The sequence below is a fragment of the Podarcis vaucheri genome (genome assembly GCF_965113315.1).
Source record: "Podarcis vaucheri genome assembly, chromosome: 11".
NCBI classification, from domain to species: domain Eukaryota; kingdom Metazoa; phylum Chordata; class Lepidosauria; order Squamata; family Lacertidae; genus Podarcis; species Podarcis vaucheri.
The window spans coordinates 61330317-61351891 of record NC_138749.1 but is presented as its reverse complement, the minus strand read 5'-3'; the positions used below and the strand labels follow the sequence as shown (position 1 = coordinate 61351891).

Sequence of the window (21575 nt, the reverse complement as noted above, 5' to 3'; positions counted from 1 at the left end):
TAAAAGTTTTCAAACGGAAGAGGCGGCTGCGCGAGGCATCTGCTGCGGGGAGGATCGCGCTTGGTATGAGCGGAGTTTTCCTCTCCCTTTGCTTCGCTCGCCACCGAGGGGGACAGGCGGAGGCGGAGGCGGGTCAGCCGCGGTGAAGGCAGAGCAGCGTCGACCCTCGGACCGCCGGAGAGCCAGCGAGCGAGCGAGCCAGCGAGGAGGGAGCCGCCGAGCCAGCGCCGCTGGCCGGCCGCGAATGAGCAGCCTCCCGCCGGCCGCAAGCGGGACATCGCAAGCGGGACTTGCCGGGAGCGCCGCGGCGCCTGGACCTTCGGACTGCGCCTAGGGCCCTGGGCGTGGGAGCGGCGGGCAGTGGCCGCAGCCTCGCCGGCGCGGCTGGTTGTTGGCCAGGGACGCCCCCGGGGAATGTTGCACGGGTCCCCTTCTGCCGGGGACTCAGACGCCGCCGCCTCTCGCGTGTCCCCCCCGGGGTGGGAAGGTGCGGGCAGAGCCGGAGACGCTCCTCGCAGCGCCGGGCAGCCCCGTCCTCCTCCGCCTCCATCCCCTCCTTTGCATCGCTGCAATTAAAATCCATGAGCCGAGTTTTCTTCCAGGCCCAGAGCACCCACTAAATCGGTTTGGATGATTCGCGATCTGAGCAAGATGTACCCTCAAAGCAGACACCCGGTGAGTAGCGGCGAGACCCGGGGCGGGCTGGGGGCGAGGCTGGGGGTCCAGCAGCGTCTCCCCCCCCGCGACCCTCCCCCGAAAGTCTTGTTTACCAAATGGGAGGGGCGGAACTGTGCGGTCGGTCCGGGGAGGGAGGGAGGGAGGGAGGGAGGGAGGCTGGGGACGGTGGACGAGAATAAAGACAGATCTGCCCCCCCCTCCGCTTTGCCTCCCGCTTGGAGAAGGCAAATGAGCGAGGGAGGAGGAGGGTGAAGAGGTGGGAGGGAGAGTTGGGCGAAACAATTGAGTTGTAGCCATTTTCTTATTGTTGTCTTTGGCTTTCGAGGCTTTACGGTGTCAGGGGCTGGTTCCCTAGTACTTTCCGGCTTGCTTAGCCTTTGAAAGAGTCGCAGGCAAATGAAGCGGAGAGGGAGCGGAGGCGCCGTCCTCTTAATTCGGTTTAGCTGCCCAGTGCGTTGCTGCTGCCCATTTGCGCCTTGCGGTTCCCTTTCCCCGCCCTCGGCCCCCTTGCATCTCCCTCCGCGGGGCAACACAAGACCCCCCCCCCTTCCTTGAGCCCTTGCTGGTGCTGTCGGTTGGCTATCATGCTGGAGCGGGAAGATGCGCCGAGGAGCCGCCGCCGCCGCCTCCCTGGGCGGCTTCTGGAGGGGCGGACGAGGCTCCGCTCGGTGGGCGCGGGAGGCGAGCCGGACGGGCGTGATTGAAAGACAAAAACACTCGGCGTGTCCGTGCGCGCCCCCCCCTCGCGCCCCGAGTGAGTTTTAATTGCTCTTTTCCTGATTGATGTCTGGGTGACCTGGGCAGGCATGTTTGTATGTGTTGTGCGCGCCAATGGCGAGGCTGGGCTGAGGAGTAATTAAAACATTTCCTTCTGATGACCGCTTCTAGGCACCGCATCAGCCTGCGCAACCCTTCAAATTCACCATTTCCGAATCCTGTGATCGGATTAAGGAGGAGTTTCAGTTTTTACAGGCTCAGTACCACAGGTAATGATGTTTACTTTCCCTGATCCTTGTGTTTGCTGATCTCTTGTCACTCCCCCTGCCACCCCTCCAGGCATGGGCATGCGTCTCTCTTCTCCTTTTAAAAAATCATCCTCTTGTCTTCATCACAAAGAGACAGCATCTTCCCCGCCACTCTGCCAAACAAAACAAAGCGCAGCCTTCCCGGGTCACAGCCCTGATAGAACGGTGCCATTTCATCTCCTTTATCTTGGCAAGGAGCTGTGCCCACTTGACTGAGGGAGGTTTCCGATGCTAGGAGTGTGCTTTTAAACATATCCCTGAATATGTTCACAAACACTTCATCAAAGGTACTTCTTTTTTTTTTTAAGTTCTTCTGAATTAATCCAGGTGGAGGAAACACGCCTTTAAAAGGTTAGTCTTGGCAAATCTAAAAGCAAAAGGCAAATAAAAGTGCTCTTATGGATTGGGCAAAGCATCAGGAGCAAAGTGTTTGCGAATCAGGAGGCTTGGAAGCTGCTGGGCAAGGATTTCTCCCCCTCCCGGCCCCAGTTCTAGGGGTGTAAGCCAACAGGATTTGAAATCTCGCCCCCGCCCACCCATGCACATCTTTGCTTAAATTAAATGTTTTGACCCCACTCCTTCATATCTTGCGTGACAATGTGCCGTGTCAGGTGCTGATAGAATGGAATTGGAGCTGGAGTGTTCTCTCATTATCCTTAGGGTAGAAGTACTTTTATACTCTTCTTGACAAACAACTCTCAAGATTGTTGCAACCTTAAGTGTGTGTGTGTGTTGGGGGTGGGGGACTGCCAAGAAGGCTTTATTACTCAGAAGATGTCACTTGTAGATGCTGTTGTGCTGCTTCCTTTAAAAGCCTAAAACCTTTCAACCCTTTCTATCTTGAGTGGTTACTCAAAGTTATACTGCCCGTTTAAGGGCAAGCGAGATCACACGTAAAGGGAGCTTAAGTAGTGGTCTTTTTGAAAGAATTCTACAATAGCAGGTGATATTTATCCTTCGAAGACAGTCAAGACGCCTGCCTGAGAATTCCATTTTCTGACCATTTTTTTCCCTACCACCACCTCACCCACGCAAGATGCATTTGCCTGAAAACTTTCCTGCATTTTGGTTTGAGCAAAGGACAAGTGGATCTTATCGACAAGGGAAATCATAGATTCGCTCTAACTACTTGAATTTGGCTTCTTATTAATATTACAGAGGATAACCTGCAGGGACTTTTCATATATCGAGAGGCTATGCAAAGGGGCATTATTAAATACTCATGGCTGTCTGTGTGCCTGTTTCTTTTTCTTGAACAGTTTAAAGCTAGAATGTGAAAAACTGGCCAGTGAAAAGACAGAGATGCAGCGGCATTATGTCATGGTAAGCAAGCGGCATAACGAATTCAAAATGTCTATTAGGGTGGTATACGAACAGAGAGGAACACGAAGGTTGCTGGAGGCAGTCAGCTAGCTAGTGATAAGAGGCACTGTTGTGATGAAGGTTGCGTTAGGAAACCTTGGCCCTGAAGGTTTTGCGCCTGCTTGCTATTAGGCGCTTTGACATAATTTTTTCTGCTCAGTGGAACAATCCACTTGGACTTTCTTGTGTGAAATGAGTGTGTTCACTCCAGCACCCAATGGGTCTTGCATGGCAGAAGGTCCTTGAAGACTCTTGGTGCTTTAAGTATAAAGAATTCCTTACCCTTTGACATATTGATGAAAATATGATTAGCTGGTCAGAGGCGTATCCGAGTTTGCATGTAGTGTTCAAGACAAAAGCTTCCAATCTATGCTTCCACCTGCCATTGATCTGCAGAATAAATTTGTCCTTTCAGAGAAAGATATTTACATTTTAAGAGGCAAGGCAAAGAGAACCAGCACTCTAATAAAAAGTCTTAGTTCTTAAACCTGTTGCTTAAGAGCTGCCAATTAAAGGCTTCATGGTTAATTGAGGACGTTGGTGACCAGAGTTTTTGTAGAAAGGACCTCTCCCCTCCCCAGTATGTATTTGAGGACTCCCTGCAGCAATGATTGGCATATGATGAATCCCTAAACACCTAATTTTCTGATGGATTGGGATGACACCCAAAGACCTGTTTTCTATCTGCTCATCTGTTTATATGAGGAAATAATTGCTTTCTTTATGTGATGGAGTGACTGTTTTAAGGAGGACAGTAACCTTGAGATATGCCGCCTTCTAGCCAGAGCAAAAGCTATCCATCAAAGCTTCTATTCTGGCCTTCACATGTTCTGATGTTCCTTGTGCATATGGTACTAACTGGCGAAGCCGAGCTATCCTGCAATACAGGAACGCAGGGTTTTCCTTTTCCTTTTTTTAACCACACACACAATTGTGTGTCTGCTTTGAATCTGAAACGCTCTGCTGTTTTATTTCTTTGCAAAGCCTATATTTGCTTGTAGTCATTTCATGTTTTTAATTTAAAATATCGAAAGAAAAGTCTCCTCTACATTGCTGATTTATGACCCTGTCTGCTTTCTAGCATTTCCAACATTTTACCATCTTAAATTGGTGCTGTGGAACAAAATGTATACTTGGGCTCTGTCTGATCTTTAATAATTGTATTTGTCATTTTTCCTTTCTGGTATGCATGTGTGTGATTTCCTTCACCCCCTCCTTTTTTGAGTGGTAGTTTAAACAAATGTAGAATTAAAAGCAGACTAACACAAATTAGGAATGTGTATGATTTGAGGAGATTCAGCTTAGTTACATTATGCTGCATATGCTTTCAAAAGATTGCAAATTGTGTGTGTTTGTATGATTACATATTCTAAAATGAGTTCATTTTCTTCTTTCTTCTTAGTATTATGAAATGTCCTACGGGTTGAATATAGAAATGCATAAACAGGTAGGTAACACATTCCTTCTTTTTATAAAGTTACTGTTTTCTTCAATTTTTAATCCACTTAAACTACAGCACTTCTTTCACTCAAATTGTAGACAAGATTTTGATTTTTTTTTTTTTTTGCTCACCGGGACAAACTGTGGTTCTTTGAACGTGCCATAAGAGCCTTATGCAGGCAGGTGTAGGTGGTCGTAATATTTTGCGAACATTCCCTAAAATGCCTGTGTTGGATTTGTGTTGGATAAATGCTGTTGGATTTGGTAACAGTTGTGTGAATAATCTCTGCCTGCAAGTAGTCCAGTTGTTGCCTGTTGATAACAAAATCAGAATTTTAGGTACGAGCTGTCTGAGTTGAAGCCTACTGCCTTGTAGATGAGCTGATGGGCAGTGGACCTGAGACCAGTCTGTGTATGGTGAAGGGGCCACTTGTCTTCTAAAGTTGCTGGATGTGTAAGTTGGTGAACTTCTTGAGATCTGTAGAATGAAAAAAGGAAGTTGATGCGGAATGAGAAAGCCTGCCTCTGGGTCCTTTTATGTGGACCACCTCAGGAAATCCTGCGCTTCAGTGCCAAACACTCTTCACGGCAGATGAGCTTATACTGATGTGCCGCCCTGGTTGTAGACACCAGCAGTTAGGCCACGACTGGTAGGTTAATTTTTGTTTTTAGGTAACTCACTGAATGAGGCTAACCTTTCCTGGGGAAGAAGTGTGATTAAACAAAGTTTTTTTAGAATTGTGTATTGCTGAAAGTTATGGGAAGGTGGTAATGGAAGTCGCATAGCACTGCAGCATAATTCTGATCAAGTGTTGAATTCTGTATAGTATGTGAGAAAATTTGACTTCAGAATTTTGGTAACTGCTTCGTAGTTTGTTCCTGTATTTACACTTCTGCGGGTTTGTCGCAATAGTTAACCTGCTAAACTGGGCATAATAGTAACACACACTGTCTAGTGTCTACTAGCTTAAATTTCCTATTCTGTAACATAACAGGTTTTGCCTGCAATTCAGTTCATTTTAATTGTGCCAATTCAGATGTTGAGGACACGTGCAAGTATCCATTGGGTTAATGGTTAATATTAAAATTAATTAGTGCTGTGAGCTATTGGGAAGAATTGTTAGTGTCCATTGCGAGGAATTGTTCAAAACCTTTTGAAGTCAGGAAAACTTTGTTATGTCTTGAATTTGATGTAAAAACTCATCCATCTACCTTTTTTAAGGACAATAGAGTATTTTTGTATCTAAACAAAATTGGTAACCAAAATCCTCATGGATTAGTTTATGTGGTTTCTGGTATGTGTACAGAAAGAGCCATTAGCCGTTTGTTCAGGAACACATTGAGAACAATTTAATATACGTATATAATCCCCCCCCCTTCTTCTTCTGGGCATGGGGAACCTAGAAGGTGGAAAAGTCTAGATATAAAGTATGTAATTGCACTGCCTCAGTTTAAAACAAAGAAAAGTGGGCTTTAATTTTATTTCAAATATTTCACATTGAAAACTGCTTGCATCAGGGTGCTCTGAGTAAATTTTATATTTAATTTGAAAATGTGCTGATTTTGAAGGATTGAGTTTAATTAGAGTATCGTTCTTCCATCGCTGTCATTTCTGTTCAGATTAGTAGTGTCAACACTCCACCTTTGCAGAAAACACTTCTTTTAATACTTTTTATCACATGCTGCTGACTCTAATGAAATGCAACAAAGAAAGTTCTTCGCAGAATTATCATTCTGAAGAATCTTATTGTCTTATCTCTGTTCCTCTGCAGTGTAATATGTGGGCTTGGTAATGTGGATCATAGCATTTCCCCACCTGCCTGCAACCCCGTCCAGTAAACTTCCCCATCTGACATCATGGAAATATTGAAAGCTCCCCTTGCTGAAAGCCACCTTCTTCCAAGGGGACAAAGCCTTCGGACCTCCGCCTCTTTGTCCTGCCCTCCCCCCACCGCCCAAATTTTACCCATTTGAGGCAGAGTGATCTGCTTTGGGGATTATTTGTGGGTTTTGCTCTTATATTCAATCACACAAAAATCCTGAGGGCAGTTTATCACATTATGGAATACAGACAGCTCCGCAAGCCACCTACTTATTATATTTCCTTTATTCCTGCCCCTCCTCCATTTCTCCCCCCCCCCCCAAGAAAAAAGCACAGAGCCCTATCTATCTTTATTTGTTTTCCTAGGCAGACAGCCTTGGTTTCTCGTAGCTCCTTTTCCAGATGTAGTTGCTGGATGCCCTTGTAATGGAAAGCAGGCAATAATGGAGCGAAGTTGCCCTGCGGCATAATTGGGCCTAGTTCTCAAGATCAGGTTAGGCTTATTCGCTTATTAGATTTGTGTCTCGGCGGGTTCAAAAGTAGGGCTCCCTGGAGTCCCTGGAAGTACCCTAGTAATTGGTGGCCCTGGTATTTGAAACCTTTGTGTATTTTTCTGTTAAAACGTCTGTTCTTCTTGGCTGCTCCCAGCCACCAAGTATTTATTTTTAGAGAATTTTTTCATTGGAACAGAAAATGATGGCTGTGATGGAGTCATGACTGTGATTTAGCAAATTGATAAAAGGATAAATGCACATAGCTGGCTGGCGCTGTGTGTGTGCCTTGAGGGTGGGGGCGAAGAGGATGTGGCAAGGTTCCCCCCCCCCTTTCTCCTCCCCTTTCGCAAGGCTGATCATCAGTCATCCTGTGTTGATTTTGATAGAAGACTATTAAAGTGAAACCTATGGGGAATTTGTCATTCTGAAAGGAAAGCTAATGTAATTAGTACCAATTAAAGTACATTTAGCAAATTGGATTTAATCTTAATTAAGCCTGCATAATGTTGCCAATTTTTAACAATTATGTTTGAGAACATAATTAATTTAGATTTTGGTAACTGAGTAAATAGCATTAGACTGATAGAATTAGTTTTCTGAATTATTTAGGTTTATTAAAAAACAGACAGCCAACACCAACAACCCTGGCGTGTGGCACAGAATTGTTGTTGTTTGTTGTTTTGCAATCTCTGCTAAAATCAATAGTGTAGGCTAAGTGTGTTGGGAGATGTCAGATTAAAATGTGGTGTTCGCCCCCCCCCTTTTGTTTTTGCCTTGGGATGTGAAAAAAATTATAAACAATGCTCTCTGTGGCAAGATGCTATTGATAAAGCTCTGGTCCTGAATATTACTAAGAAGAAAGTGCCTTGTATTCAGTAGGATTTATTTCCAATCAAGCATGCCCGTAATTGTGTTGTTAACGGCATTAGTGTCCTGAAATATTTTTGGATTTTTTAATGGGCCAAACCTTCTTAAAAGCACATGCACACACTAGCACGTCTACATAAATTCAAAAACATATGGATGTGCTATTTCTCTGACGCTTTGGATTGTATTTTTGTTATTTTAATTAGTTGATAATGATAGGGTATAATAATCTCATCGTTTTAGTCAATCGGGAATTGAAGTGCTTTTACTCCAATATTCACTATTAAAATAAGAATTAGCCCTTGGCTGCAGATAAGACAGTTATGAATAGTACCAGTGGGAAGTTAAATAGGAGGCAAATATCATTCTCTGCGTGTGTGTTTTTTCTGAGTTGAGATTACAGTGGCCCTTTTGTTTTTCAGCAAAGCTCTTCCTAGTTGAAAGCATTCTCAGATAAACTGACTCCTTTTCCTATGGATATTTTCAGGAGATCAGACCTTGGAGCTGGACACAGGGACATGAATGGCATGATTTGTTTTCCTGCGTGCGTTTTTCAGAAGCATCACTGTACTCCCCTCTTTCCTTCCTCCCTTTCATTGCAATCCATGTAAATTTTATTACAAGTCTTAGGCAACAACCATTTGAGTGCTTCTAAAATATTAATTGAGTAGAAATGAAAGGGCTCTGGCCAGCTGATAGGATATCATAATCGTAGCTGCAGTAGTCGATGGTAAATGATGATAAATGGCATTAGGAACCTTTTAGCAAACTGTAATAACTACAAGGAGGGAAGCGGTATGGATTTGCATTATATCTGATACCCTCTGGTACCAAGTGGATTGCCAATACTGCTTGTTTAGCATTTTCTAAGGGCAATAGGATATTGATTTCTGACTTACAAGGAACAGCTCTATTTTCACCATTGAAAAGTATTGCAGGTTGTTAAGAAGAAATTGACTTGAAGAGGCCTGACTGCTGCCCATCATGGAGCAAATAAAGCAAAACTGCCGAAGCATGGTGGTGCAGTGAGATGGGGCCCTCAGCAATTTGTTGCTATTAATTTACCATGCTCGACAGCAAATCAATCGGCATCTACTTCATCTGCTGGAGAAAATGCTGTCCAGGGCAGATAAAAGGCCCCGCATAGTACAGGGAATAGGGCTGGATTGGCCAAACAGAGGCTGCAGTTAATGTGTAAATAAGTGAAATCAAGGCAGCTCTTGCAGAGGAAGCTGTTTTTAATTAGGTTGGGGCTTTATAGTGAGCTATTTAAGAAAGTAGCATAGAGCTTGGAGGGGGAGGAGATTTATTGCCGACTGGGTTGATATATGGTTCGTATGACATCCTAGCCTTGAGTCTGCTTACTGCTGGAGCTTCAGTAAATTACTTTGGTAAAAGACCAAAGATGGAAATCCATTTGTTTAATTTAGAGCTGGATTTTGACTGTTTTTCATCTCTGGGGCCACAGAATACTCATATTGTTGAGAACTACGGGTATATTCTCTAATGTAATGAAGGGTCAGTGGGTTGCTGAGGTCTCTGACTTAAATGAGGGCTCACGTCAACCCCTGACCCACCTGTAGTGGAAAGCCAGTGCCAGATGCCATTGTCTTGGTACCAGATCAGGGCTTGGTACCACCCCATCCTCAGGTACGCACATTTCACTCTTTTTCCTAGAGGGGACAAAAGAGAGATTTGCCACCACATTCTGTGTGTGTCCGACAAGCAAACTGGAGCTGTTCCCAGCCGCTCTTGGTGGCCTGTTTTCCTGAGTGGCAGAGTGTGTCTACCTGAGCAGGTGAGCAGCAAGCAAACAGAAGCAGCTGCTGTTTGTTGGTTTGCAGCTTCTTCTTGCAAGTAGTAGCTGCCTCCACTTATACTCTGTACAGGCTTCCTTATTCACTCAAGTGTTGAGAACAGCTCGGTGTTCAGATCCCATCTGCAGAGGAATGTCATGTGTGGGACAGAACTCGCCGTGATCAAGGATCCTCTCTGTTGGGACGAGCGTATCTCTCTTTACATTCTGAACACACAACTCTGTGATCTGTGGAAATTAAGAAAAAGGAGTGTAATTGTTTAAATGACATTTCTCTCTGTTTATCTTTCTGATTACCTGAAATGTTTTTGGATTGCATAAGGTTGCACAATGTATGTGTACTATATTGATCCGTAGCTGGAGAGATGTTGCCCGCTATTCTGGAGGAAAGCTGAGGAACCCACTAGAATTGCACCTCTTGAGTTTTCTCTCCATTTATAGACAGTAGGAGAGATTTAATTGAGATACCAGCAATGTAGTAGGAGCTGGCAGAAGAACTGGGAGGTTTAACATCAGATACACTAGAAGTGAAAATGTAAAAGATTGTGGTGTCTCACCGTGTTAAGGTTCTAACCGTGTGATTTTCTAACCCTGAGATTTTCCATCAAGTTTTAAAATATAAAATGGGTTGACAAATCAGTATGAAGGCCAGACTTCATGTGTCCTAGTTTAAGATGATTAAGCATGTATTGTGAAACTGATTAAGCCAAAATAGCTCATTTTGGACCTCACCTTCCTAGAGCGCTCCTATGGCCACAGCTCTTTGGACACTGGAGGATGGGGGAAGCAAGGGTTTGTCAGCAGGAGGAGATTCTTGTAAACAGAGCCATACACTTGGGAACAGGAGCAGAGAATTTGAAAATAGGATATTCTTGTTTGGTTTTTTTATGAAGTTGTATTGTTCCAAATTTAAAATAAAATGTACATCTTTAATAAAATGAGGTTTGCTGTTGCAGGACCTCAGTTGCAGGGGCATAGTATCTTTCATTGCTGTAGCAGGAAAGGGATCAGTTACTCTCGGGATAGCTGGATTGAGGCTGATATGCTCTAAATACCAATTTGTTCCCCCCCCCCTTTTTTGAAAGGCACTAATTTCCGCGCTGTATCACTCAGTTTAGCATAAGCCTCGTTTACCTGCACTGCCTGGAAAGAACAGAATCATTTGTATAATTAGATTTTCATATATTTGAGAAATAATAAATAAATAATAGTAAAAAAAGACTGCTTCTATAACGTTCCATTGCCCCACGGGTATGCATGGCGAATGGGATACCTATTTTGCCTTGATGCAGTTACACTGACATTTTGCAAAGCAAAAACATACGACGTGGGTTAACATGGCCACATCCTTAAACATCCACCATCCAGATGTCTAAAGATTTAGCTCTTTTATCCGCACTTCACATACTGTGAGGGAGAAAAACTGATGTGGCAGCAGCAGCGTACCAGTTGGGCCCATTTGGTAAGAAGTTGGCTCATGCTACTTTTTAGGCTGCACGCAAGGCATTTTCCATAGTAAACACACAGAGAGTGAATAGAGGCACACCTTGAAACAGCAATATGATGTTTACCTCTGTCAAACGTGATTGCTATGTACAGTCTGGGATGTTCGTGATGATACAAGTGAGTTTTCCATCATGTTTATCCATGTTCTTATTAATTGCTGCATATTCATAAATAGAAATATTAGGGCTGATTGAGTTTGATTTGTTCTAATTATTCTGGAGCAATTAAACTCCATACTTGAAAAATAAGAGAGACGAGTTTGTGTGATTATATAAGCTCAGTGCCCATTTGGAACTTGATAGTTCTGAGCGCACCATTTGCTTCAGAAAGTGTTTGGCTACATGTTGGGAGAAAGTCATGCTATTGGCTCTCTGAAAAATTTGATGTCTGTGACGTGTAGTGAATGCCATTTATTCCATGCTTTTTTTTTTTGCACTACAAAGCAGAACTGATCTCAGCAGGTCTGATGCTAATTGGCAAACATAGGTCAGCTTGTAATGGTGAGCCTCTAATCAACAAAGCCTCTAATATTCCTCTTAATTGAAGAGTGTAAACACTGGACCAATTGTCAGTCCATTGAAGTTAAGACCTAAATATTTATGCCAGCGTTGCAGCCTGCGAGCAACAGCCCATGAGGCTGGCATAACATCATATTACTATATTGCACTGTTGCAACAATTGGTGACCACCATTCTTCTAAACATTTATTCTACTGTGTAGCAAGTCTTTGGATTTGGATGCTACATTTATAATCAACAGCTAGAAAAGCCATATTAAGGAACATGTTGTTTTTTGTTTAGCCGGTGTCCTATGTTGTGATTTTTAACCAAGAAAAAGAATATAGATTCTCTTCTAATATTTCTGAACAGTTAAGGCCCTCCCCCTACTTTTTTCTTTCTCTGATTTCCTTTGCAGACATGTGGGCTGGAGTCCTCCAGGTTAATATCCAGCTGGTCATATTCCAGAGCAGGGTGGCCAATTAGGGATTTGTGGATCACAATACAGTTTTATCTGCCCTTCAGCAGTGGCATTTTTTCATGGCGAAAACATACTGCATGCTATTTAACTCAGTGAGCAGGACACTTTTGTTTTTGGAAAGCATGCATGTGTACATTTCCCTCTTTTAGTTTATAGAACCATAGAGATCTGGAACTGGAAGGAACTCTGAGGGTCATTTAATCCAACAGCTGCAATGCACACAGTAGTCTCCCATCCAACAGGAAACCATACTGGACCCTGCTTAGCTTTGCAAATGTGCTAACAGTTTTATTTCTGCACCACTAGGGGTTATGTAATGTCATGGTCATTCATTTCAATTAGTCTGGTCCAAATTAGAATGTGCTTGCTTTCAGCCCAAACTCAAGTTGTCCTTTCATAGTCCTTTTGTGCGGGGTTTGATGTATCACTAAAAATAAATGTAGGAAGTTTACTTTATTTTCCTTTGTAGACTCCAAATATTTACACATTTATTCCTACTAACTTAAACTATTTTGGAACATCTTCAGCTTATCATTCACTTGATAATTCAAATATTTATAGCATGGACTGCTTTCAGTTTTTGGCTCTGACTGTTAATGGTAAAAGACTGGAAATTAAGCCTTATGAGGAGCGCTTGAAGGAGATTGGGCATGTTTTGCCTGGAAAAGAGGAGATTGAGTGGAGATATGATAGCCATCTTCAAATATCTTAAGGACTGTCACATTGAAAGAGGGAGCATACTTGTTTTCTTCTGCTCTGGAGGGTAGGACTCAGACCAGTAGCTTCAAGTTATAAGAAAGGAGTTTCTGACTAAACATTCAGAAAAAGCTTCTGTTGGACAGTGGAACAGACTCTCAATAGAGATGGTGGACTCTCCTTCCTTGGAGGTTTTCAAGCAGAGGTTGGAGGGCCACCTGTCATGGATACTTTAGCTGAGATTCCTACATTGCAGGGGGTTGGACTAGATGGCCCTTGGAGTCCTGTCCAACTCTGATTCTATGATTGTTCCTCATAGCCATATCTAAAGTTACATTTCTGTGTTGACATTTTGAGAGATTTTAGGAAGTAGGTAGAATATGACTAACAATACTCATCTTGATAATGCAAAAGTAGCCAGATGTGATCTGAATTGTAGACTGTGGTAGATAAAATCTGGAGAGGTTAACCAGGCCCTTTCTCAGGCTTCCATTTGGCTGCTCATGTGTTCCCAAGTTGTGCGCCTTTAGTCATTATCTGATTGGTTTGTGGTGCCTCAGTTGTGGAATCTCCCCTAGGAGATAAGGATTAAGGATCCCTGGACGGTTAAGTCCAGTCAAAGGTGATTATGGGGTTGCAGTGCTCATCTTGCTTCAGGCCAAGAGAGCTGGCGTTTGCAGAGAGATTTCTGGGTCATGTGACCAGCATGACCAAACCGCTTGTGGTGCAACGGGACACCGTAATGAGCGCCAGAGTGCATGGAAACACCGTTTATCTTCCTGCCACAGCAGTACAGTGGTATCTTGGGTTAAGTACTTAATTTGTTCCAGAGGTCCATTCTTAACCTGAAACTGTTCTTAATTTGAGGTACCACCCTAGCTAATGGGGCCTCCTGCTGCTGCCGCGCCGCAGGAGCACGATTTCTGTTCTCATCCTGAAGCAAAGTTCTTAACCTGAGGTACTATTTCTGGGTTAGCGGAGTCTGTAACCTGAAGCATATGTAAGCTGAGGTACCACTGTACCTATTTATCTACTCGCATTGGTATGCTTTTGAACTGCTAGGTTGGAGCTGGGACAGAGCGACGGTAGCTCTTTCCGATTGGCAAGTCCAGGAGGTTCAGTGGTTTGGACCGCAGTGCCACCCACAACCCCAGGATATTTTGGCACCTACCAGGCCTTTCCAAGTTGCTTCTGGCATTAGTGTTTATTGTTTGAAAAGCATTGAGTTGGTCCCAGAAGATGGTTTCTATGATGGTTCTTTAATTTATTTTAGGCATGTTTCTTATTTGTTCTTGTTTGTCTGTTAGGTTTCTTGCATTTTTATTAATTTGTAGGCCGCCCTGAGATCCTAGGGTGGATAAAAATAGATGAAATAAATAACTCAAAATCATGAAAGTGTTGCCTGCTAAAATGAAGTCTTTTCAGGTTCTAAAATCATTTCTGACATGTGTTTGGAAATACTTGATTCATTTCAAGGTCCCCGATGGTGATTGTGTGTTAGTCTGAAGGGCTCTGATGATGAACAAAATGGAGCCTTCCTTCCTTCCTTCATTTCATTCTTGTTTTCAGTAGTTGCTTTAGCACTGAAGGCGTGAATACTCTCTGAGTGTGTTTTGTGTATCTATATTCGCTCAAAAGCCTCTCCTTGTCTGTGGTTACCTGATGTGTGAAAACACCCCATGCTTACATACCACAAAATAAGTTCTCATGTAAGCTTTTTTCCCCTTCTAAATAGGGATTTTATTGCAGGTTTAAAAAACCCGTAGAGATACTAGTTCTGATTTTGGTGATGCTTCTCCTTTTGAGGCCACATTTCCTGAACTTGTGTTCTCCCTTCCTGCTTTATACCAAAGGCAAGGTTGAGTTGGACCTGGTCAGCTGTGCTTGGCTGCCCGCATCCTGGGCTGTAGTAATCACTGAACTTGATTGTCAAGGTCAGAAGGTGTGTGTGTGTGTGTGTGTGTGTATGTATATATATATATAGTTTCATTTTGGGTTCTTTGACTTGTTGCAATCAGGTTTTCTCCATACATGAAAATTTGGAAGTATGCTGATGTAACCAAAAATGCAGTTTGGTGTCGTCTGTGTCAGGAGTGGTCATGTAAATTCTGGGCCAGGCTGTTCTTAGGTTTGGCGCAGTGGTGAACTGAATGAGGTTGGATCCTGTTAAGACAAAGACCTTGTGGGTGGTAGTGGGCTTCCTGGGTCTAATTTGCTTGTTCTAGACAGGGTTGAAGGAACAAGTGCTTTTCCTTTCAAAGTCACCACTGGGGACTGAAGTGACTTGGAACACCTTTCACCAGCTTTAGATGTGGTAGCTCTCACCATGCCTGAACTGCAATAGCCTTGCAACTCATGCATTAGTACTTTATAAAGCCCTTGAGGCGAGTCAGGAGGCTGCAACTGGAGCAGGATGCCATGGCGGGGTTGCTAAGTGCAGCCATTTACAACAAGCATGAAACACTGCTTTCAAAAGAATTGCATTGGCTGCCAGCTGGCTACCAGGCCAGGTTTAGGGCAGTGATGTGTTTGCAGCACTTGTTGAAAACCAACTTCTTGACTCAGGCCTTGGAGCTCATTAGTATGCCTTGTTGCATTTTAGTTAATTATGTATGTGACTGTATTTATTGCTCTTGTTTTCAATGCACTGTTGTTAATGAACTTCTATTTTAGTTGGCTGTAAACTGCCTTACTGTTTTCAAATAAGGGGTGGTGCCTGAATTGTTTTAAATAAATAAATAGGAACAAGAGTAAGAAGTATTTCCTCTCCAGTGAATACACTTGATAATAACCATCTCAAAATGCTTTCAATGCCTGCTTCTGCATTCAAGAATTGAGCCCTTAGAAGGATGATAAAAGGCTGCCACTATATTATACAACTATGCAGGGCTTTTTTCAGCTGGAACTCACAGGAACTCGGTTTCACCACCTCTCATGTGGGTTCTGGCACCTGTCAGGTGGGCACCAATGCCATTCTAAGAACGAGGGAGAAGTTCATGGTGAGTTCCGGCACCTCTTTTTCATGAAAAATAGCACCGCAAGAATCAGTGCCCAGGCTTGCTCCTCATGCAGATTTATGCATGCATGTTTAAATGAAACTTACTCACAGGTAAGTGTGAAAAAGCTTAGCGCCTCAACTCATTCAAACTAGACAATTTCTTCAACTGCACGACTGCATTCCTATTGCTTTCTGGGTCATAACTATACGGTTTCCACGCTTGCCTTCTGGGGTAGCATGATGGGCCAACATACATTCTCCATGGCTTTTTATACCATGACTGTTCTGTTTCCTCTTGGGGTGTGCAGTGTAAAATATCACACATCCCAGTTCTCTTTGTGGCTGTGAGGCCACAGCCTCCACCCTACCGACACCCCACATATTACTGTGTGCAATGCATCCCTGTGTGCCATAAGCTTTACTGCAACCTTCTGGAGAAACGTTCTCCTTGGTGTTATGTTTCTCTTTTCAACTTGTATGCCTGAGTCTCCAAATCCCCATATTCATTTTAGATTGCAATTCCCCTCGCCACTTTATTTAGGAAGGTATTGAACAAAAATGAAAGGCTAACTAGATGATGAGAAGCCACTAACCCACTACTGGCCTCTAGCACCACCAGTATAGAAACAGTAAATAAGGCATATGGTAATGCTGTGGTTAATCCATCAACTGTGCTTTCAATTGCATCCTCAGGCCAGGGATGCAGATTTACTGTCTTAGAAAAGCATTTCTGAAAGCTGAGGGACCCGTTTCCCCTTGCCTTTTCAGAGTTTGGACCCAGAATCAACAAATCAAAATACAACAAGAGCAGCATATGCTCTCTGCAAAGACTTAATAAAACATTTTGGTACTTGTAGGCACTGACAGAAAAAAGCTGTGTGGAAATTTAATACTGCAGAGGGATGGTGAAATAGAATGAAAAAAAGAGTAATAAAAAAAAATCTACCAGCTATAGGTTGAGGCTGTGTGTTGACGAAAGAAGTGCAGTTGGGGGGGGGGGGGTTATGAGTTGTGATTGCTACCTATTGAGGAGAGAGCAGAGAGAGCTGAAGGCCACTGGGCCTTGTCAGTGTTTTTGTGTTGCACAGATAAAATGGGCTACAGAAGATTAATGTCATCACCGAGAGTCTGAGCCACTCAGTTTGATGACACTTGGCCTTCAGCTGTGCTTCAGTTCTTCCTCCTCTTCTTCCTTTTTTCAGGTGAGAAGTTCAGCAAGTGCAGTTTCTCCCGTCACGGTACTATTGTGTGAAATCCTGATGCTAGATGAAAGGAAGTCTGTAAAAATATTTATTTAGTGGCCAGACTTGTCACTGCTTGCGTCCATTAGGGAAGGGCCATGGCTTAGTGGTAGAGCATGATGTGCTTTGCATGCAGAAGGTGCCAGGTTCATTCCTTGGCATGTCCAGGTAGGGCGAGCGGAGACTCCCGTCTGAAATCCTGGAAAGCCATTCCTAGTGGGTGTGTTCTGCGCTGGGCCTTGGAGCCTGATTTGGCACAAGGCAGGTTCCTGTGTTCCTATGAATTAGCAACCTTTTGGAACTGAAATGAACCCCACTTAATGCAGCTTTCTGAAGCCCAGTTTGTTTGGCTTAATTGCTTTTCTTCATTGGAAGGATCTTTTTTATACTGGTGAGGAGACGGTGTTTTAACACTGTGGGAAAAGAGAGTTTAGCTAAGAAGCGACTGAAGGTGTAGTTTCAGCACAGAAGAAGAGAGGAGCAACACAAAAAAAAAAAAAACTGCAAAGCTCAACAGTGGAATTTATTTGCATGGCTTAATGTTCAAACATGAAATCTTCACCAGAAGCGTCTTGCATTCCCTGTAGACGTAGGCCAGTCAGTAACCACAGCAGTTTGCAAGCTCTATTCAAGCATAAAACAAGTTGCAATCTCTTTGCCTCCAGTGAAAGACAATGGCTGTGTTCAGACTACCATATTTCAACTTGGGCACAAGTCATTTTGCTTTGCATGTAGCCCCTTCTCTTCTTCCTTCATGTGTACTTGAATGAAATAAGTCTCCAGTTAGGGTCGTAAACCAAGGGGAACCTTGATGCCACAGATGTTGCTGGACTCCCATCGCCACTTGCCATTGGCCACACTGGCTGGGGTTGATGAGAGTTGTAGTCCAACAACATCTGGAGGTCCACTGTCTTAAAAAAACCATTCAAACTATGATTTAAGATCCTGGCTTGTTTCATAGCTAGTAACCATAGTTTCCAAGTTTGCTTGAAATGGTTCGGTGGAGACTTCTCATTTCATATAGATGAGGAGAGAACATATTGTGCGTGTTGGCAAAAGACTCTAGCATATCTTGGTTTATTAAATTGAGATAGGATCTTTTGAACCCAACCCTATATGTTGAAATGCATTGAGTACATTAAGTATTGTAAGTCAATGCTACTTTTGAGTCCTGGCTTGAGACTTTTCTGCTTCTGTGTTTGTTTTTTTAAAATGTAGTTTCTTGTTGGCCACAGAAAAAAATATTTTAACATGCATAGTAGAATTCTAGTTCCAAGTGATTGTTCCCATCTCATGTATTAATCCTTTGAGGAACTACTTCTGTAGCCAGCAAAATACCTGAGAACACAATCATGGGGTATTCTTGTTTTTACTGTATTCTAGTTCAAAAAAACATAGAAATTGCAACTGGATTTAGAAAGTGTGGAGAAAAGCACTTGAGGGAATGGTTTGGCAAGAAAGGAGAATCTGATCAGGGAAGAATATTGTAGTTTGACGGTTGTGAATGAAAAGATAAAAATAACCCATCAGTTGAAATAACAAGGATGGAGGAGTCTAGGTTGATGTGAGGAGTAGGAGTGTTAAGTGATACTATTCAAGCTTAAAACAAGATCTGAAACAAATATTGGCAGAGATCTTTGATAAATTAGGAGTTTTTATTCAAGTAAATGAATATTTTGACTATGAGTGAAAAGCAGTGTTTGCTTTATCTCTACAATTAAAGTAGTATGTGTAGGACTTTTCTGCAATAAGTGATTCTGTGCAGATCACAGTGTTCCCAGGTACTTAAGTGCATTGTCTCTTTGTGTGTTTGCACATGTGAATTATGTTTAGTGCAATGTAATTATATATTTGTGCCTTATTAGTCATGATAAAAGACAAAATGGGCCTTGTTAACTCACTGGGGTGGTGATTTGGTCCTTGCGCCATCAGCCTTTACCTGACACAGCTGTCCTGTAATTAACAATTGCTGCGGGAGTGGGGGGGCGGGGGCTTTGTGCTTCCTTACTGCAGACACACACCCAACTTGTGGATGGCAACTGGGGAGGAGGCTAGCATGGGATGTGACTGCAGGGGTGGGGGCCAGTGGGGAATTGCTAATCCCTGGTGGTTCTCTAACTGAGCCATGGCAGGTTTTCTGTCACAAGCCGGTCTACAAGTGTGAAATGCAGACCAGAAGACACTGTCAGAATGGACACTGAATAGCACAAGTGAGAAATCTGTGGCCCAAGGCAGTAATTTATGGGTTGGCAAATAGTAATAATTTTCAACCTGTTTCTCAAATGTTACTTTTTTGTTGCACACAAGCTCTACATGATTGGCACATAGGTAGCAATTTAACATGCTATTTCTAAATGCCCCCAAAGGCTTCTGTGAGCCGGTATTAGGGACAAGCGGTTTTTCCTCTGTACTTAACAGCCATGCCAGAACCGGCCAGTCGGAAGAAGCTTGGCTAGGAACTGGCCTAGCAGAAAAAAGCAGAGCCCAAAGTTAGGAAATTGTGAATGTTGAAATGGATGCAGACACCCAAACAGGGGGAAATGGGGGGGGGAGTCTCAGACAAATGGGAGGATCCTAATCTCACAGGAGTGACCAAAGCACTTCTGGATTTCTGTGAGGGGGGAGAGACAATGTGCTTAAGATGCATTACCTCCCTGCCTACCCCCAACACCACTTTCTGGTGAACTGATGGAGGACGACTTGCTCCTCAAGTATTTGTAATCAGCAGTGCAAGATCTGGCAGCTGACGAGTCTCATTGCCCACTGAGTTCCAGGGAGAAAGATGCAGCTGCGCTTACATGCTCCCATTCAATGTATCAAAGCCATTTGAGGCATGGCTGTCGCTGTAGCAGGGTTGCTGTGGCCTTGTACCTTTCATTACTCTTACGCTGCAATTTGCACCTTCCCGATGTTGCATAGTGCTACTGCTGGTGAAATAAGTTGTGGGTAAGGATAGAGTAAATGGAGAGGAGGGAGAGGGAAAGAGAAAAGGGGGATAGATAGTGGGTGCAGGAGAGAGAGCCATATGCATTGTACAGGGGGTGAGGGAACCTAGAAGAACAGGAGAAAGTAGGAGAGCGATTGGACGGATACATACGGATTGGACGGAAGAAGGCCCACCCCTTTCTCTGTACCTGAAAGCGCTCTTTTCCCACCCCATTCTGTGTTCATGAGAATGCCATGGAGATAAGCAACATGGTGTGTGGGGGGGTGTTGGGGGGTCAAGAGAGAAATAAAACCTATTTATTGATTTGGGGCCTGTGCGCTTCCTTGCGCCACTATAAGCAGTTTTGGCAAACTAGCCCCCATAGTTATGCAGGCACAAAAGGCAGCGCGCATCAGGCGTAAGTCAATCAAAGTCTACACTGGAGTCGTGGTCTGAGGGAGGCTTGCAGAGAACAAGGAACAATGGGGAGAAATTACTTAATTAGTTTTCTCTACACGTCTCCGATTTCCCCGCAGTACCATTCACTCTGTATGACAGCCTTCCCATTTCACAGTACTCCCTTTGAAAGATGGCAGTGTATTAGCATGTGAGACAACTGAGTGCAAGGGGGAGAGAGTTCACCACAGCAGTGGCACTGTCTGCATTCTTCTTCTTTTTTTTAAAGAGAGAGGAGATATATCTATATCTATATCTATCTATCTATCTATCTATCTATCTATCTATCTATCTATATATACTAGATCTAGATCACATATGACGCGGCACAAAGTAAGACAGCTACTGTGAAGATAAAAGCTCGAAGCTGGACAAGGCCGCTGTGGCAGGCAAAAACGGTTCAAGCACATATATATCTATTTCAAATCTACCACATGCAGAGTTTAAAATGACTGTGTGCGTCTAAAGTTTAAGTCTACATCTTTGTCATGTTTATTAAGAGAGGCGTCGTATGCGTGGTTGACTTCCAATTTTGTGGCTTATTCACATGTTTTTGAAATAAATGACTTAGAGTCTCTCCAGGGAACTTGGCAATGACTCCACAACATTCCCAGGCTTGTCTTGTGGGAAATGTCAGCTTTGGCCCTCTGCAAGTTGGGTTCAACGTATAGGTCTTGGCCATGTGTGTGGGCTTCAGGAAGTCCTTCCTGTTCCAGTCACAGCACCCAAAGGGAGAAAGACTCCCTGGTGTGACTCTTGGGGCACTCACACAATTGTCCTTTCTCTGCTGGATGAGCACCTTCCTGTCCTCCCAGGCCTTTGGATAACAATCCACCAGGTGCCTCATTTCTTGCACCAAGTTCCCCTTGGCTGGCTTTTGTGGTTTCAGGTGGTTTAGATCCTTTTCATGGCTGGGTTTTATGCTTATTTTAAGTTGTATTTTATTTTGGTTCTGAATCATATTTTTTTCTGAATCACTTCTTAACTTCATTGTTTGTGTGAGCTGGCCTGTGAACTTGGTTGGATGGGTGGTGTGCACATATAATTAAGAATAAACACTAGTAGTTGGGGATAATAATGTGACTTGCCACATCGAGCTCTTGGGGACCAAACTGGTAAGGGAAGAATTATTATTACCCATCCTCTGTCCACCAGGTAACATGGGAAGGAACTGAAAAACTGAGAGCATTACACCTGAAGGTAATCTGAAGGTAGCAGGCCTCACAGGAAGACCTGCAGTAAGTCTCAGTTTGCACAGTAGCAGAAATCA

At 43.5% G+C, this 21575-nt stretch overlaps 1 protein-coding gene across 6 annotated transcripts in view; it reads left to right on the top strand.

The window, feature by feature from the left end:
• The first annotated feature begins 232 nt into the window (after nucleotides 1-232).
• Nucleotides 233-21575, top strand: part of LOC309542677 (transducin-like enhancer protein 4) — a 125774-nt gene continuing 104431 nt past the window's right edge. For 3 of the 6 annotated variants that reach the window (XR_014224358.1, XR_014224359.1, XR_014224360.1), the window contains exons 1-4: nucleotides 234-675; nucleotides 1567-1664; nucleotides 2963-3026; nucleotides 4468-4512. Coding sequence is in view for 1 of the 6 variants with exons in the window: in XM_082241568.1 (XP_082097694.1) it covers nucleotides 631-675; nucleotides 1567-1664; nucleotides 2963-3026; nucleotides 4468-4512 (252 nt within the window). In the remaining 5 variants the exon portion in view is untranslated. Of the gene's footprint in view, nucleotides 676-1566; nucleotides 1665-2962; nucleotides 3027-4467; nucleotides 4513-21575 lie in introns of those variants that run through there. The other 3 variants (XR_014224357.1, XM_082241568.1, XR_014224361.1) reach the window with 2 other exon arrangements.